The sequence below is a fragment of the Lissotriton helveticus genome, chromosome 1_1 (genome assembly GCF_964261635.1).
Source record: "Lissotriton helveticus chromosome 1_1, aLisHel1.1, whole genome shotgun sequence".
Taxonomy (NCBI): domain Eukaryota; kingdom Metazoa; phylum Chordata; class Amphibia; order Caudata; family Salamandridae; genus Lissotriton; species Lissotriton helveticus.
Window position 1 is genome coordinate 1518341850 of NC_136057.1, and position 17676 is coordinate 1518359525.

At 42.2% G+C, this 17676-nt stretch overlaps 1 protein-coding gene across 6 annotated transcripts in view; it reads left to right on the forward strand.

Moving 5' to 3' along the window:
* The window catches only part of PDE4DIP (phosphodiesterase 4D interacting protein), a 1524691-nt gene that overhangs the window by 1355293 nt on the left and 151722 nt on the right, over positions 1-17676 (forward strand). For all 6 annotated transcript variants that reach the window (XM_078686955.1, XM_078686929.1, XM_078686947.1 and 3 more), the window contains one exon: positions 10735-10866. In XM_078686955.1, coding sequence (XP_078543081.1) covers positions 10735-10866 — 132 coding nt within the window. The remainder of the gene's footprint in view (positions 1-10734; positions 10867-17676) is intronic.

Below are 17676 nucleotides of genomic sequence, written 5' to 3' on the forward strand. Positions count from 1 at the left end.
TCAGCCAGACAGTGCTGGAGCCTTGGATGGCATGGTCATGATGTTTTTGTTGACCTTGGCAAGGTGTTTTAGGCCGGCCTGGTCTCGCCATGTCGAAGTCCATGTATGAAGGTCCATTATCAGTGTATTGAGGGCTGTGGTGAGGTCCACTCTTGAAGATCTCTGTATGTGAGGCATTTGCCTGGAAGCGGAGTGGTTGATGGTCTTCCTTGCTTCTGACTGCCAAGCTACTTCCGGTTTGCCTCTCTCACTCAGACTCTTCTCCCATTGGAGCCTCCTGGAGAGTCTTCCCGCTGGGCTGCTATGGAACCATGTGGACCGTGGGTGTGCTCTACTTCGGTATGCTGTAGGTAGGTTGACAGTGACACACAGACGGGTCCTGGGTGGCTCGCCTCGTGGAACTCCGGTGATTGTTTTTCATTTGGGCAGCGGTCTGATCTTGTGGAGCGAGAACTGGAAGGGCTTCGCTGTTTGCCTTTGTCTTGCTGAGGTTGTCTGTCACCCATGGCATCTGCCGTGAGATACAGGGATTACATCTGACTCGGACTGCCGATGCTTGGGACTGACCAGTCGCGCGGGGACACATTGGAGATACTCGCTTCGCGCTGGTTGCGGCTTGCGTTTGGTTCTTCTCCGTGGGCTGTCTCCCGGCACATCAGTCTGGCGGGTGACTGTCTGGTGTCTCGGGGTGTGCTCATATTGTGGTGCTACGAGCCCTGTGCATTGTCGCTCTGTTCCTGTTCTCCTGCACACCCGTGATAGTTTTCCGCCCTGTGACACGCAGTCACAAGTTGGCTTGAAGGCTCCTCCATAATTTTGGCATGCCGTGGAGTCAAATTCCTGGCAGAAGCAAGAAAATGCCTAGAACTAACGGAACAACAGGACAACCAAGTTGGAGGGCCACCAGGGACACCCTAACCCCTTGGATCTTACACGCACTATCCCAAACAAATAACAAAAAAAAAAAACAACAGCCGAGAGACAATATTTTTAGTACTTTTAATACATTTTGCAATGCTATTTTATCATGTGAATTTTTGTAACAATTTTAACTAATTATGCAAATAAAACCTTTTGACTTGACTTTTGACTAAGAACTATTGATGGAAAGGAGCAAAAAAACAGGTTCATTTTTTAGATAAGAAATATTTTAGCTGGATTTGATCACTTGGAGTAAAAGAAAGAGAAAAAATATATCAACCAACTTTTTCGTATTCAATTGGACTGAACATTCAGTCACCAATTTGTCTTCATTGGAAATCAGGAATTGACTTTGTGAAATTTGGGTGGCACAAGTGCCTTTTTCCACAAACAAGACAAAGAACAAAATGTGGGGGATGTTTCCAATGAAATAACGCAGTGCAGTGCCACAAGCAATTCTGCTGTGCCAAGCTGCTTTATTTTCAAAACGCTGGGATACACCATATTAACAAGAATATTGAACATCCCTGTGCCCACCCCTGCACGGGCACTAAATAATCTGCCTAGCGCCAACACAGGCACCCTTTCACCATGATGCAAGGGCGCCTGCGTTTCAGTGATGATTGTGTATCTGCAGGAAGGGACACCTTCCTGCACAAAAACAATCATTAATGACGTTTTCCTCCTGCTATGTATGCTGCAGAATGCAGCACACATTGAAAGAGCAAAAAACGAGGAGAAATACAAGTATTTCTCCTTGTTACACCACTCTAATGCCTCCTTTTGAAAGGCATTCGTTTTGGGCGCTACCTCAGATTTACAGATCCTTGTAAATCCCGAGCAGTGCTAAAAAGCAAATAATGTTGTTGGGAAAGCCCAGAGAAACACCCATTAGACACCGTTTTTTCCACAAAAAACTGCTTTGAAGAGGGCCTTATATACAAGGCTTTGTTAAGCCATGCAAAGTGGCTTAGCGGAGCCTTGTAAATATTTTTTAGCATAGAGCACCACCTGAGAGTACAAAACAAATACGCTATGGTGGAGCTAGGTGGAGTTGCCTGCTAACTGGTTCTGCTTGTTTTAAGTCCTCCTTGGCCTTGGATAATGCAAGGTGAAGTCATTCCCCCATCTTTCTTGTGGAAGATGATGGGTGAGTTGTTGTTAAAATCCCTTGCCTTTGCTTATGGCGTATTAGGGCGTTATGGGACACACTATAATCATTGAGCAAATGGGATTAAGATGTATACACAGCTCTTCCGCATTTTGATAATTTCTAAACACTGCCTGCGTTCTGCCGCATTTTAATAATTTTAACATTTGCCTGTGTAGCATTCTTAGTGTCTAATTCTTTTCGCTTTTGCATGATTGCGCTTAAAGGGGGCCTTACCTTTCTCAAGTGCTATGGGGCTACCCCAGTCCGCCACTAGCAGTTTTTTGCCCGATTGTTGCGGAGGGAGGCTCAGGAGACACTTCCGGTTTAGGTGCAGGAAGTGGAAGTCAGAGCTCTAGCTTTCACGCCTGACTCACGCTCAAAAGACCCATGTGTACGTGGACACGCAGTGGACGTGCCGCTGGCGCACCGAAGGCGCACATATGGCAAGTCCGTCTGCACTCGTCCGCGCCCGGGGCTCAGAACTCTGGCCTCTGCAGCAGGGACCAGATGCATAGACTCACCTACTCTAGAGGAAATATTCTCAAACTTCAAGGTAACATAACACCCCCTTCATGTACTACCTTTTCGTTCCCAAATATTGATGACAAGCAACAATTAGTATGCCCCTTCTGTTGTATACAGGTTATCCACATGCCATAATTTGTCCAAACTGTTAGGCGCTAGGAACTTCTCTAACAAACCCGAGGAATCAGGAGTGAACACTGAAGTTAGATATTAAGGTTTCCTTCTGAATGTCCGCTCCCTTATTAAGCATAAGTTGGAATTTGCCATTTTCCTCACAGATCTTGATCCAGACATAAATTTCATCACTGAAACCTGGGCCAGCAAGGCTTCTGAACCCGACCTGGTTGATGCGATCCCAACCAATTACTCCATCCAGAGGGTGGATAGTGAGGGATGCATAGGCGGAGGCCTGGCTGTTCTTTAAAGCGCAATATAAATGCCTGATAGAATCAGGTTTTAATATGCCGTCATGTGAAGTCATCCAATTTAAATTACTTACCTCACCCACCTGCTCCTTTGGTGGGTTGTTGATATATAGACTCCCAAGTCCAAAATCTCCATTCTTTAGGGACCTTAAAATCCTTCTTGAACCACTGTTAGCAGAGAATCGAATAACCATCATCTGGGACTTAAGCTTATACTTGGAGGAGGAGGACAATCGTAATTCCAACCATCTACTAGAAGTGCTTGCTAATCATGGATTTTCTCAACTGGTCTCCTCCCCTACTCATAAGGCAGGTCATAGCCTAGACGGGATTTTCACTAATGATGCCAGAGTGATCTATCAAGATACACTTCCCGTCAGCTGGACCATGAGACAGTGGCTTTTTACATTTCATCAACTGTAGGCAACATCACAATTGCACCTCAACCTGTGGAGGAATATAGTAGCCGGAAAGGGGTTTCTGCGGAGACATTAACCAGAACCTTAAAAAACATTCCTTGCATAATCCCAGAAAACCTGGATATAGGAGCAGAGACCTTTACCACCTGGTTAGAGAGCGCAGTAGACATATTGGCACCCATGAAGTCAGTTGTAAACAAAAGACTCTCTCCTTCTGCTGCCCGGTATAACGACAAACTTAGGACACTTAAACAAACCTGCCATTGCCATGAGCGAGCTTGAAGGAAAAACCAAGACAACCAAGATAGAGTCTCCTACAAAATCTCCATCAAAGATTTTAAACTCGCTATACTTGAAGAAAAGGCCAAGTACAATACTACAACCAGAAAATCGAAAATGCTAAGTCCTCAAAAGAGCTGTTTAAGCTTGTTCAACTGCTCTCAGCCTCTCATTCCAGAGTTCAACCAGAGAGCTCGCAGATGTTCTGCAATCAGCTAGCTACTTTTTTCTGTTCTAAGATTATGGACACCCATATTGGCTTTGGGCCACTGCCCCCTACTCAGCCTCATCACCTTGCCTCCCATGGCTCCCTTCGAGTATGGCAGGATTCATTGCCAGACAAGAGCCAGGAGGCCAAAGGTCTCTCCGTCTTTTACACCCTCTTTCCTAAATTGGTCGAGCAATATCTCCTGAGAACATATGCAGGCTCGCCTTCTGAAGCCTGCCCCACCACTGTTCTCCATATGGCCACCAGCAACATAGCTATTCCACTCTGTGAGCTATTAAACAATGTTATCCTTTCTGGGTCATATCTACAGAGTTGGAAGCAGGCCATTATCAGCCCTCTACTGAAGAAACCCAATCTGGATAACACAGACTGTAAGATCTATCGTCCTATCTCGCTATTACCAGTACCTGCTAAGGTCCTAGAAATGCATCTTAATATGCAGCTGATGGAGACTACTGAACAACAACACTGGTTTAATGATGCTGAGTTTGGCTTCAGGCAACATCATGGGACAGAAACTGCACTGATCTCAGCCACAGACAATATTAGACACCAAGTAGATGAAGGACAGGGACTGTTGCTTATACTTTTGGATCTGTCAGCAGCATTCAATACCATCTCACCAAGCCTGCTGCTGGACAGACTCCAAGTATTGGGTATTAGGCATCAAGTCCTGGCCCTTATGTCTTCCTTTCTAGTGGAACGGTCTCAAAAGGTGAAGTTGCAGCACTTCTATTCTGAACCTTTCACCTTGCCGTGTGGAGTTCCTCAAGTCTCCGCTTTAAGTCCCACTCTCTTTAACCTTTATATGGCACCCCTAGCTAGCATTATTCACTCCTCCGGATTATACGCTGATGACACACAGATCATGGTTACTATTCCTAAGAACTCACGTTCATTGGCCGAGAATGTTCGAGGCTGTATGACTAAAGTGGCAGAATGGATGTCTACCAATTTTCTAAAACTAAATGGGGATAAAACAGAGGTGGGGTCTTTGGCCCAGGGGCAACAAGATGGAAGAGCAGGTGCTGGCCCCATTCTCTAGGAATGTGTCGTCCCCTAGGAAACAAGGCCAAGAACCTGGGAGTTCTGATTGACCCTGACCTCAAGTTTAACGCCCAAACTAACCGTATTGTTTCCACCTGCACCTGGATCCTAAGGATGCTGAAAACAATCTTTCCTTAAATCCCACTCTCCGCATGTAAGCAGCTCTCCCTCGCCCTGGTGATGTCCAGACTGTGTAATTGCAACTCACTCTACTTGGATTCAAACAATAATGTGCATCACAAACTCCAGCTACTGCAAAATGCCCTTGCAAGACTGGTTCTGGACATTCCCAAGAGACATTATGCGGCGAAGGGATTGAAAACTCTACACTGGCTCACCATTAAAAAACGCATCAATTTCAAATCATTATGTATGATTCATAAGGCGCTTCACCTACCCTACCCTATAAGATTGAAAGCCATGTTCACCTGGTACTCTCCTGGTAGATCCTTTCATTCATCCCATAGTCTATATCTTCATGTATCCAGAACAGTAAGGAAGAAATGGGGCGACAGAACCTTTTCTACGGCTGCCAGTAAACTCTGGAATACTCTGCCGATATATATTTTTAATAGGAAGAATGTAGAGTAGTAGATTGATCACTTCCCAATAACATTTGAGATATCTTATTCAGATCCTATATATTTTGTATACAGGCAATTGAAAGAAGTGTTCTCCAAATATCAATTTGAGATAATAAAGTTTACCACACTGAACCTCAGGAAGATATCCCTTGAGGATTATTTTGGGCAACCTGTGCTGATTATGGTGGGTACTATTGACACTTTATGTGTTTGTACAAATGAAGGAGGTTGTTTAATCCCTTTTTTCCACACCTGGCCCATAAATAAGAATGGATTCTATTAGACATAACAACTCATTAGCATTAACTAACAGTGAGTTGGGTGCTCAGTTCATATACGTTTGGGAATTAATATCAAACTCTTGTAATAAAAGAAAATCAATGACTGGATGTGTGTTTAGAATGAATATGTAGTTTCTTGAGTTGGGTCCTTTTATTAACAACACCAGTAAATTCAAAATTTAGTACAGTGTTTGTTAGTCTAACTAAGTCCATAAATCTACTGAAAACCTTACATGTAAAGAATTATGTATAAATTATACATAATTCTTTACATGTAATTTATAGAGGCAGGACTATGCAAGGGCCTTTATTTTTTTCTGATTTGAGAGCTTGCTGCCGTCTTTGGCCAGGTCACTGAAAGTGCACAGGTGCACTTGTCTAAATTCTAAATGTGTTTACATTTAATAAAAATGGCTAGTGGCAGTGTTTTCAATATTGTAACACAGCTTCAGATCACAATTAATACTGCAAGTAATCTCTGTGACACCACTCCCATTTCTCATATGTGAGTTCCTGTTTTGATCTAACAGAAATGTTTTTGGGTGGATGTTGCATGAAACCTATTTGGCGCATATATACATATAGCTAAACCTATAACAACCATTTGCACTGTGTTTAAATAAATGTGGAAAAATACTAGCTGCAACGTCTTTTTTTGCTTGTGACACAAATAAATACAGATATATACAGATAAAATGGCATAAAAATAAATATGGATAAATACAGACGGAAATGTTGAAAAAATAAATACCATAAAACCGGGAGCCCTATGTATAATGTACATTGCTGTTAAATAATAAAAATAAAATAATTTTGTATGTATATGTATATAGATGTGCAGTGTTGAAATAGATGTGTAGCAAGCCTGAAGAAGGAGGTGGATCAACTCAATCCTCCGAAACGCGTCGCTGTCTTTTGCTCACAAATTACTAAATGTATTGTTATCTTCTGCTTATGAACTACTGAATGTGTTTGCACATTATCTTTTGGTATAAGTGAACAATGCCTTATTTTTGGGGAGGTTGTTATTAATTTCTTTGTATTTCTGTGACTTGGTTTAAAAAAAAAAAAAAAATGTGTACATTGTTGTGCTATTTTTAGCAAAATATTTTTAATGATTTTATATGAATAGGCTTAACAAAAAAAAACAAATCTTTCCTCCACGGAAAATAATTCCTGTCTAGCTGCTGACTTTCTGGTGTTGATGGTACTGACCCAAAGTATGTTTTTGAGTGTTGTGGAATACTGAGGTATGATTGGACACATTATATGAAAATAGAATATTCCAAAGGTAATTTTTCTCAGACTTAAGCATACTCTGCCGATAAACATCAAAGCCATCTCCCAGCATCGCCCTTTTAGAAAGGCCCTTAAAACCTGGCTATTCTGCCTATAGACCTTTTTATATCACCCACTCGCAGGCGTTCTTCTTTCTGGATGTTCTGTCTATAGCGCCTTGACGCCCTTGGGTGACTGCCCTGCTTTATAAACTCAAAAATCAAATCAAATCAGCACAACTGCCCTTTGGCAAGGAAGGGAGTAGATGCTTCTAATGCCCCCTTCCCTTGAGGAAGTTGTATTTTAAAACATTTCACAATTTTTTAAAGTAATAATCTCTCTTGATGTGTGTTTACAAAATCCACCTTTTCTGTGTGGTCACCCCATTTTTTCACCTATTGCTGGATGCTATGCTTTTGCTGCTTTTAGAATTCTGTGCACTTTAGCAATGCTAACCAGTGGTAAAGTACCCTTGCTCCCTCCTTTAAAATGGTTGAATTGGCATGCTCACCATGGGTATATTTAACTTGCCTATAAATCCTTGGTATATCATTCAAAATATACTCTGGGGCCTCAAAGTCAAATGCCACTAGTGGACTGCAGGACCTTTTGTGTAATCCACTATAGTGGCAGTACCAACATGGCTTAAGGCCTACCACTGTAGCCTGATTTTAACAGTATAAAACATGCACTGCAACCTGTCAAAACAAACCCTTTTGCCAGGGAAAAACCTCCTTTTAGCCATTAGTAAGTCACCCTTATGTGAGCCTTGTAGCTCACAAGGTAGGGTGCATGGTATTTAAAAGTGAGGCATGTGGAAAATTATTTTTACCATGTGGCAACAGTGACAAGGTCATAAAAGCTGTTGTCACAGTGGCAAGCGCAGGTGTCTGTTGTAGAAAACCAGAGTACGGATTAAAGCACTAATATTGTATCTCAAGAATGGGACCAGCTAGTAAAATAACTCAACAACTAGTTTCAATAGTTATTAAAAATCCAATTCAATGGAGAAGTTTGATTTGTTATAAATACTAAGGAAAAGTAACTTTTGGAAAATTACCTTTTCCCTGCCTGAAGTCCCTGGAGGCTTATTTGCATTAGCTCTCCAGCAGTAGCCCAGACAGTGATTTGCCTTTGGTAGATGTGAAAAAGGTGGCAAATGCCTCTCAGAAGCAAACAGTAGACTAACTTGACTAGGCACAGATACCTCTTCTGAATTTCATAGAATATGAAGGTTGAGGGCATAATTTGGATACTACAGTGCAAATCCTGTGTGACATGCTTGTTGAGCTACATATAACATATGGCACACTTGAAGGGGAGAGAACAGGATGGAAAGGTAATTATTGTGTATCCCTATCCACTGTCTGGTTGTTAGGGACAATTCCTTTTGTCCTACCACACGTCTTTCTCTGAGTTTGTTGTGGCTTCCTCAAATTATATTTTAGAGCTAGATCTGAGAGGACACTAGGATTACCAAAGTACACTCCCCACATACACCCTAAACACTCAAAACTTGATTTTAGTTTGACCGAAGACTTTAGTTAGCTTTAAAATGCCCTGCCCCATGGTTTTTTGGGCCTGTTGGCACTAAGGGAAATAGTACGTACAGAAAAATTGGGTAGGTTTGGTTCTGGGAACTTTTACTCTATAGGCTAGGTTGTTCACAGGAGTCACCTTGCCCCCCCTTGGTTCCAGCATAAATTAGGCATCTCCAGGCACCCACTTCAGAACGATTTTTGGGCCAGTGGAGGATCAGAAGGGGACTGAACCTGCAGTCTGTGACCTGAAAGGAAACCTTAAGGACTGGACATGCTCCCTCTTGTACGCAGGACAAAGGAGTGGGTCCCAAACCTCATTTGGCTGACCCATTGTGTGGCTATAGGGAGACAACAAGCCGCAAAATACCTTTTCCTTGAAGTAACAAGATGAACATTCGCAAGTTGAATTGGCTAGTAGACCTGGACAAGATCCTGCTGTTGGCCTCTGCCTGACACTCACTGAGTATCTTAAGTGCCTACCCTGAGGTCTGGGGGGGGGGGGTTAGAGGTGTACTCCTGTGGTGAACTCAGTCAGAAGGTAAAATCTCTGACAAGGAAAAACTTGGATGATGTATCTGACCCATGCTCCTAGACGATCAATTGCACCTAATTCCATGTCTACCCTGACCACTATCTATGGCACTTTGTTCTTTTTGGTGTTTTACCCCTTAAATATAAACTAAGTGTATGCAACCACCATTTCACAATAACACACCTACCACCGTCCTTTTACACAACTAACATCATATGCTGAATGCACACACTATCATTCATCCCCAAATCAAGAAGATAGCAAGCAAATCCTCAAAATTCACAAAACAACCTTGAAAGGGAGATAAGTTTGACTAGTATGTCAACAGTGTCTTTGCCATAACATTCAAAAGTCATGAAATTCATAAGTTAAGGTGCCACATTCAAATCAGGGCCCAACCCACCTGTATTAAGACACCCATATCTCCCCAATCTAATATTACTTGAGAAATATTGACATGAGTTGAGTTTCAGAGACTAACTGATTATGTCTATGATTAAGTCTGTAAAAGGTTGTATGATGGTATTGATGGAGCAAGGCGTGCTCTATCATGTGTGACTAAGTTTGTGGGCTCACACTAAGAGCGTTAGTGAATAGTTGCTGCGTGAGTGAATGACAGTCCCTGTATTGATATATAATGGTTGGTCTGCTGGTGTATGATGGTGGATTTTTGTTTGCCCGATGGTGGCTCTTTGTATGTTTGATGGTAGGTTGTGTTGGTGCATAATTGTGGTTGTGTAAGTTAATGTGGGGCTATACAACTATACTGTGGCCAACCTGGTGTTGGATAAAGTGGCTGTTTTTTCTCCAAACATTTTGCTAATCGCAATGTAGATAGCTTGCTATGACTATTTTGTATCTAAAAAGTATGTTATAAATCACTAAAGGCATGTTCCTTGATACCATTATTGAATGCTGTTTCTCTTGCTTTTTAGAAATGTTAAAATAAGTATTTCATTGCAATGTTGAGCATTTTAGACTAGACTTTTCTCGTGCCTCCGTCCCTGTGAAGTTGGGATGTCATGGTGTTCTGTGTTGTGCATTTTGCTGGTGTGTATAGGTCAAATTCTGAGGCATGAGCTTAGAGAAACGTCATAGCTCTTGGTGGAACTAACGGTGTAGACTACTGAAGAACACTGACCAAAATCTGAACTAAGTGAACTGCTTGTGTCAAACTTTGAATACGTTTTGTAGAGTTGCAACTCGTTGTGGCATTGGTCAGTCAGTATGCAAATACATTTCTATAAATGCGGCAAGGACGGCGGATACGTATCCAAAATAGAGATAACTTGCAATTTGCATCACTGGTCATTCAGCATTTAAATAGATATATACATTGATTAGGACAATGTGTTGAAAGCCCAGATGTTCTGAGAATAAAATATGTAAAAATGCTACTGTTTGAGTAACTGGATTAGAATCATTTAAATCAGGCATGTAACACATTGCTTTGGGTTACACTTTGGTTTCTTATAATGTAAATATCACATGAGATAGTGAGCCAATATTTTTCTTTCCAGACACAATTCCTTCTCCTCCGGTTCGGGATGTTGGCATGCACTCCCAACCTATCTTCTTCTCATCAAGTGTGTTTCCCAGCTCCCCCTCCAGTGTTGCTGTTTCTCAAGGCTCTCTGTTTGATGAAGTGCAAGGTAAATCAGGAATTTAGAATAAGGCACACGCTGATCTTGAAAACGTTTTTATTGTACTTTAACATACTAGGACTATACTACATTTTGAGCACGGATTAAGTTTTTAATTGACTATTTTGCTGCAAAGTTGTGTTTCTGCCTATTATGAAAAACTGTATGTATTCATGTAAGTATATGACGGTATGCAACCTTTACAACGCAACTTTTACCACGCAGTGCTGTTACAACGCATGTATTACAACGAAAACCATTACAACGCATTACACTGGGGGGCGCTCTAGGATAAGGAATAGTTTTAATTTACTATCCAACACCTTCCCTAGTGTCCACGGGGACTGGAGTTGGAATAGTAAATTAAACTATTCACTATTCAGCACCCCCAAGTGTAATGCGTTGTAAAGGTTTGCGTTGTAATACTTGCGTTGTAACAGCATGCGTGGTAAAAGCATGCGTTGTAACGTCATACATCCGTATATGGCATTCATAACGCTTGAATCTAGACAAAAAGGAGCAGAGCCTATACTGTGTAAAAGGCATAAATACAGTAAAACAGTGATTGGAGGTGATGCTCGGTCCTCAGACTGAACATGGACGGCTATGTTACACTTATTATGTTTTTGGGTACACACACATTCCTTCTCACACTCATGGGCATTAGGTTTTCGTTCTTTTTTTAGGACAGTGCCGATAAGAGTGAGCAACTTGGTGAGAAGCTGCCAATCGCTCCTTAGTGGTTGCCTACGTCAGGCATTTCCTAAATGACATATTTTGTACTTACTTTTCCGCACATGTGAAAGAGACACCTTTTGAGCATTGGAACTGTAGAAACGTGACCCTTCCCCACTTGAATAGAAGCTGTGGGGCCCATGAAAGTTTGACCTGATGTGTAGTCTGCATGAAGGACTTTTTTTGTACAATGTATAGTTGAGTGGAGGGCACCCTTCTTTGCTTTTATTTCCCTTTAATGCTCCTTTTTGATTTAGAGTTAAAGGCATCCTAGCCGAACTCAAAAGAGGTATCCGGAATGATATTAGTATCAACTTAATATTTGGGGAAAATTTCAGATTGTTCTTCAAAATGTTATCTCTTAATAAACTTTTATTGAAACGCCATCTATTGCACCGGGAAACATCCGGCAACAGATCCAGATTGACTATAACCGGTACATGATCTGAAATTTTAATAGAACCAATTTCAACATTAAGCAAGATGAAAGTGAATTATGTGTCAGAAAAATTTAACCATTCCGTTGATTTAGATTGGTGATCCAGAGAATAACAAGTATATTCCATAGCACACAGGTTGTATGTAAGCCCTCCATGCATCAATGACCCCCCTAGACTTAATAGAAATTCTAAATACTTTTCGCATTTTATTGGGTATATATTTGACAGTGGGAAGTCTGTCTATAAAGGGACACATAAGTTGATTACAATTTCCACCAACAATGAAGTTAGTATTTGAGCATAACAATAACGTACTTGAAATCTGTTTCCAAAATTGTACATCTATACTCCTGGGACTATATATATTAAGAATGGATATTGGAGTATTGTGTATAGCTAGAAGAAGAGGCCATATGCCCTCTTCATCTTTTACTTCTTTCTCAACTACCAGAGGAAGCGATTTAGGGGATAAAATAGCAACACCAGTTCTTATTTTGTTTAGCAGGGGGAGCAGACTGCATGCCCCACTCATATCTTTCTCAGAGTACTAAGGTCTGTTTCCTGAGAGTTGGGTCTCTTGTAATAGGGCAATTTGACATTTTAAGCAGGATAAATGTGCAAGTACTCTCTGCATCTTAACAGAATTATGCAAACCTTTGACATCACACAATGCGAAGGTTAATTGTCATATGTGTAAAAAGAAAAGGAATATATAATAAACAGTGGCATGAAACTCAAAGGCGAAACAAAAATACAACTTTCAAGCAATAACAGAGTAAGACATAATAAAAGGATAATATAGGAAAAAACAGTAATGAAAGGAGGAATAGATAAGCTAGGTGAGGAAAAGAAACGTGAACAGAACAAGATAAGATAAAAACAGATGGTGAGACGTCAAATCGGATTTGACCATGATGAAAAAGAAAAAATGGAGTGCGATATAATAATTGGGTGATGAAAAGTAAAGAAGACAGACAACTGGCAAGGATGCCCTTAAAGACATAAATTGTACAATATGAATACTTATGAAGATAAATGAATCTCTTTAGTTCATCGGGGGATTCAAAAGACACAGTTTGATCCTTGTATGTGACCTTTAACATGCAAGGGTGCAGAAGGCCATAATGGCCATTGATAGACCTTAAAGCAAGATGTAGTAAAATACAAATTTTTCTTCTATTAGCATTCACTCTGACCACAACCTACGTAAAAAAAGACTTTCTGACCTGACCACAACATCTATTTTCTTTGTTTGGCAACCGACTACCTTCATCAGGTCTGAATAATGTTGAAAAAGGATTATAATTCTTCTAGGTCGAGGTTAAGAGGATACTACCAAAGACTTGGGGCCGACACGGTTGTAGGAGAGTAGGATCTGGTTACTATGGTTACCCCCACTATTTGCTGTGTTTCACTGGTTTATCAACTTTAGTCTGGCTGTGGCCTACTATTCAGGACCACAGCCTAGCTATTCTCTCTCTAAATTGATAACCTGTACATTAGGTACACACCAGATTGGTTACTAAGTTACCCTTGTGAGTCCCTACTATATGGTACCTTAGGTACCAAGGGCATAGGTACCCCAGAGGCCTACCAGGGGCTGAAGCATGTATTATTCCACCCCTGGGAAGCCTTCCAAAATGGCACCACAGGTCTGCACTTGCAGCCTGGGTAAGGTGGTGTAAGCACCCCTTACTTAGATATAGTATACCTATATCTACCTTTTAAAACAGAGACATATTAACCTATAAGTCACTCCTATGGCAGGCCTTGACAATCCTGAAGGCAGAGTGCTTGGTTTTGTGTGAGAGGGTGCCCTAGCATGAGCTGAGCCCCTCTGCAGCTTTAGGAGGCCCTTCCTTATAGCTGTTCTGTGATATGGCCATACCATATAGTCTTAAGTGCATTATAATCCTCGCAGTTAAGGCTAACTTTGGTTTTACTTTATCAAAACATGTTGTGTTTGGTGTCAAACGCTTTGGAATACTAACCCCACCACCAGTTCTGGCGGCGGGGGTAGCATTCCACCCTTCTAGAGGGAGATCAAATGCACACACTTACTTTCCCGGTAATAGTTTGAAAGAGCCCCACCATCACAAAATGGATGCTGCTGCCACAGACATGGGTCTGACCTCCTGTTGCTGGACAAAACTCCGGCAGGGGAGGCCTGGACAATAAGTTTCCTTTAGTGTATTGGGGCAGGGTGGGTTGCATTCAGTGACTGCTTTTCAGACACTGCCTGGGGCACACAAGGTGTCCCATGCATTTCCCAGTTCAAACCGGTTGCTGGGGCACTCAGCCCCAGCTCTGGCGTGAAACTGGACAAAGGGGAAGGGGTGTAACCACCCCCTTCCCAGGTCCGCCCAGAGGTGGGACCCTAGAGTTAGTCCAACCCCTAAACATAGTATAAGTATAGGAACCCAGTCCCTAGGACTTTAGATTACCCTAGATGAAACTCTGAAACATAAATCTTGGACCTTCGACATTCCATATTGACTGGAAGACGGAAGAAATCTCCCTTGGGGTCAAGGAGTGACTCCCCTGTTCCAACAGGCACCAAAGAAGCATCTTGCCGGTCTGCATTTTCGAGGCTCCCGATGGATCCCGAAGGATCTGCGACACAGGACATCCACTTCCAGACATCTCCGAGGCTGACACTAGTCCCCAGTGAAGCTGAGACCTGTAGCTATCATGAGAGACGTGGGACCGGAACTCCTGGACATCCTGCACATTTGCTATTATACCAACTTACCGAGCTTTCCCGAAGTTGTGCATTGGGCTACTTGTAGTCCAAGCCCTGAGCACCTTTTGCCTCGAAGATTGTGTGCCTTCACTTCACGAGTGCTCCATGGGCCTGCTTTCAGCATTTCCGCTTGAGGCTCCTTTGCGATCTCTAGTCCGTTGGCTAGTAGGTCCCCATGAATGCCAATTCTTTGTTTCTTGGGCTTCCCTGGTTGCTCCAGATGAGCCCTGACTCTCCTCCAAAGGGTGAGTTCCTCAGACCTTGCTGGTCTGCACCGAAGCCAATCTTGTCATCTTGCGTGGGTTGCTGTTACCATGGCTTGTTGGGTTCAATCTGGATTCCAACGCTGCAGCACTCGACATCCTTTGTGGGACAGCTTGAATCCAGCTCCTGTTTGTCGTCTATGCCACCTGGTCCTCGTGGCTGAAGAGTCAAGCTTCACTTACTTACCTTGAAAGCACCTGACATCGGCTGGCATCTTCTCGTCGCCATCCTGGTCACTGGCTAGTGACCCAGACTCTGTCCCCTCTGCTTTCAGACCCACCCTTGGATCCATCCGGACACTTTTCTCCTGGTCGCCTGCAGCACTTCTTTGCAGCTCTCCATAGTAAACGATGACGAAACCCAACACGAAAAGACACCTATACACCCGGCTTCACTGGGTGAGGTAACACAAGTACTTTGGTGCTTCCGTGGGTCTTGACTCTCGAAGTGTCCAGTACTGAAGGGGTTCCCTCGTAGTCCACTCCTAAGTGTCCCTAATCTTTAACTTTGTAACTTTAACTTTCGCCATAGAAGTCAATGGTGATTCACGGCTGTGTTTAAACACTGCACGCGACCCCCGTGGGTCTCCTGCGTCCCTACCTTGGGTGGTTCCTGGTTGCCTCAGTGGTTCTACAGGCCTAGACCTTGTCTCTATGTTCTATGTTCACAGCGGTACTTATACCACTTTCTTAGTATATGGTTTGTGAGGCCTCTAGGGCAAAACGTATACTGCGATGTTTAAGTTCTTGTATTGTACTTTTGCCTCTAGCCTCATAAAGAGACTAGAGGGAGAGGAATAAAAACAATAGCAGGGGACATAATAACAGTCAACTTTAGAGACATTGCAGCAGTAAATTATATATGCAATGCACCCCCTAGCAGATCTCATACACAAATCCACCCCTTACATCTGTCATACTTTTATCCATACACACCCCAAAGATCGGTGCAGAGAAATAGAATTCCCATGAATAGGGTCCCACAGATGGAATCACAGTATAGACCAGTCCAAGGGCAAAACCCATATCAAACTAATTCAGTTTATGACCCCTTCTTAGTCCAACATGTGCACTGGAACAGGTTCAGTGCTCTTGAAGAGGTCGACTGACTTGAACTGGAGAAATCTACTGTGTTAGATACCCGTATAAGATCAGAGGAGGAAGGACCTATTGTAACTGGAATCGGAACTTTAAACCTTATAGGGCACAGTGATGGTAAGGAAGTTAGCAAAAAGAATCCAAATACCAAAAAAAGGGGAAATAAAATAATAGAACAATTAGATAAAACGGTAACCCTAGATCAAAATAACCAGGATAGTGATAAAATTCTAGAACCCCGTACTAATATAACAACTTTAGAAGTAGTACAGGAAGAGCACCTAGCAGGGGATCCTACAGAACAACTGAGGGGGGGGGGCAATCACGGAAATCTTCGAATCATATCCTGGAACATTGCTGGACTAGCAGCTAAATTTGAATCTCAGGAATGGCAGAATTATATTAAAAACTTTCAAATTATATGCCTCCAAGAAACATGGGCGGTCGACCCAAACTTGTATAGTTTAGAGGGGTATAAATGTTTTGCGGTGCCAGCTACTAAGTCATTATCAGGTAGAGCGATTGGGGGATTGATAATGTATGTAGATCTTCACATGCAGGGAACTTGGACTAATCATAATTGGAACTCACGGAATATACAAGCTGTGGGGTTTCTTTTTAAAAGATTCAACATTCTTTTAATAAACTGGTATAATGCCGTAGGCACGATGGGAAAGGGGTCCGTTGTTAAGGATCTGGACTCCTGTTTAGAAAAGTTGGTTTCCTCAAACAAGACACCAAACCCCCCCAGTATAATACTCATGGGGGATTTTAATTGTCATCTCTGTGATAATTTAAAACCATTCAACAGAGATTGGTCAAGATGCACTGTAGCAAAAGGGCCACATTTTGTTCATGTAACTGAGGGATGGGACTTAGAGAAATTAACAAAAAGGCACAACCTGGACCATACTATGGACCTTGCAGAGTTAGGTGAAAATGGAGACCTCAACCCAACATTTAGAGGCAGAGGTTGCCAGTCGTATATTGACTTCATTCTAGTCTCACCCCTCATAAAGAGAAATATTAGTAACATGGCCATAGATGCAAGCATCTTCAGTGACCATAACCCCTTGACCCTTGTACTAAAAGGTTTTGATTTAAAAAAATCTACAAGGAGATCAGATGTTATTGAAAAGGCAGTGGATCAGGGAAGGAGGATTAAGCGGGCAAAGATAGATGGAGATAGATTTTACAGAAACTTAATTACAGAGGGACTAAACGCCATAAATACATGTCTCGACCCCCAAGTGGAAGGAGCATTAGTGGTTCGCGCATTTGAAGAAATTGCGCGCCATGTGGATAGTCTATTAAAGACTTCTAAAGATAGTAAAGTTCCTTCCACTCCGCGTTGGTTTGACTCTGTTTGCACTAAGGCGCACAAACAACTTAAATTTAGTCTCCACTCTAAACCTAGAGATAAGCTTAAAATTGCACAACACAGAACTGAATATAAAAAAGCACTGAATGGTCGAAAAAAGAGTTTACAAATTCAAGCTTGGGAGGACCTGAGGGAGGCAGCAGAAAGGCGAGATACCTC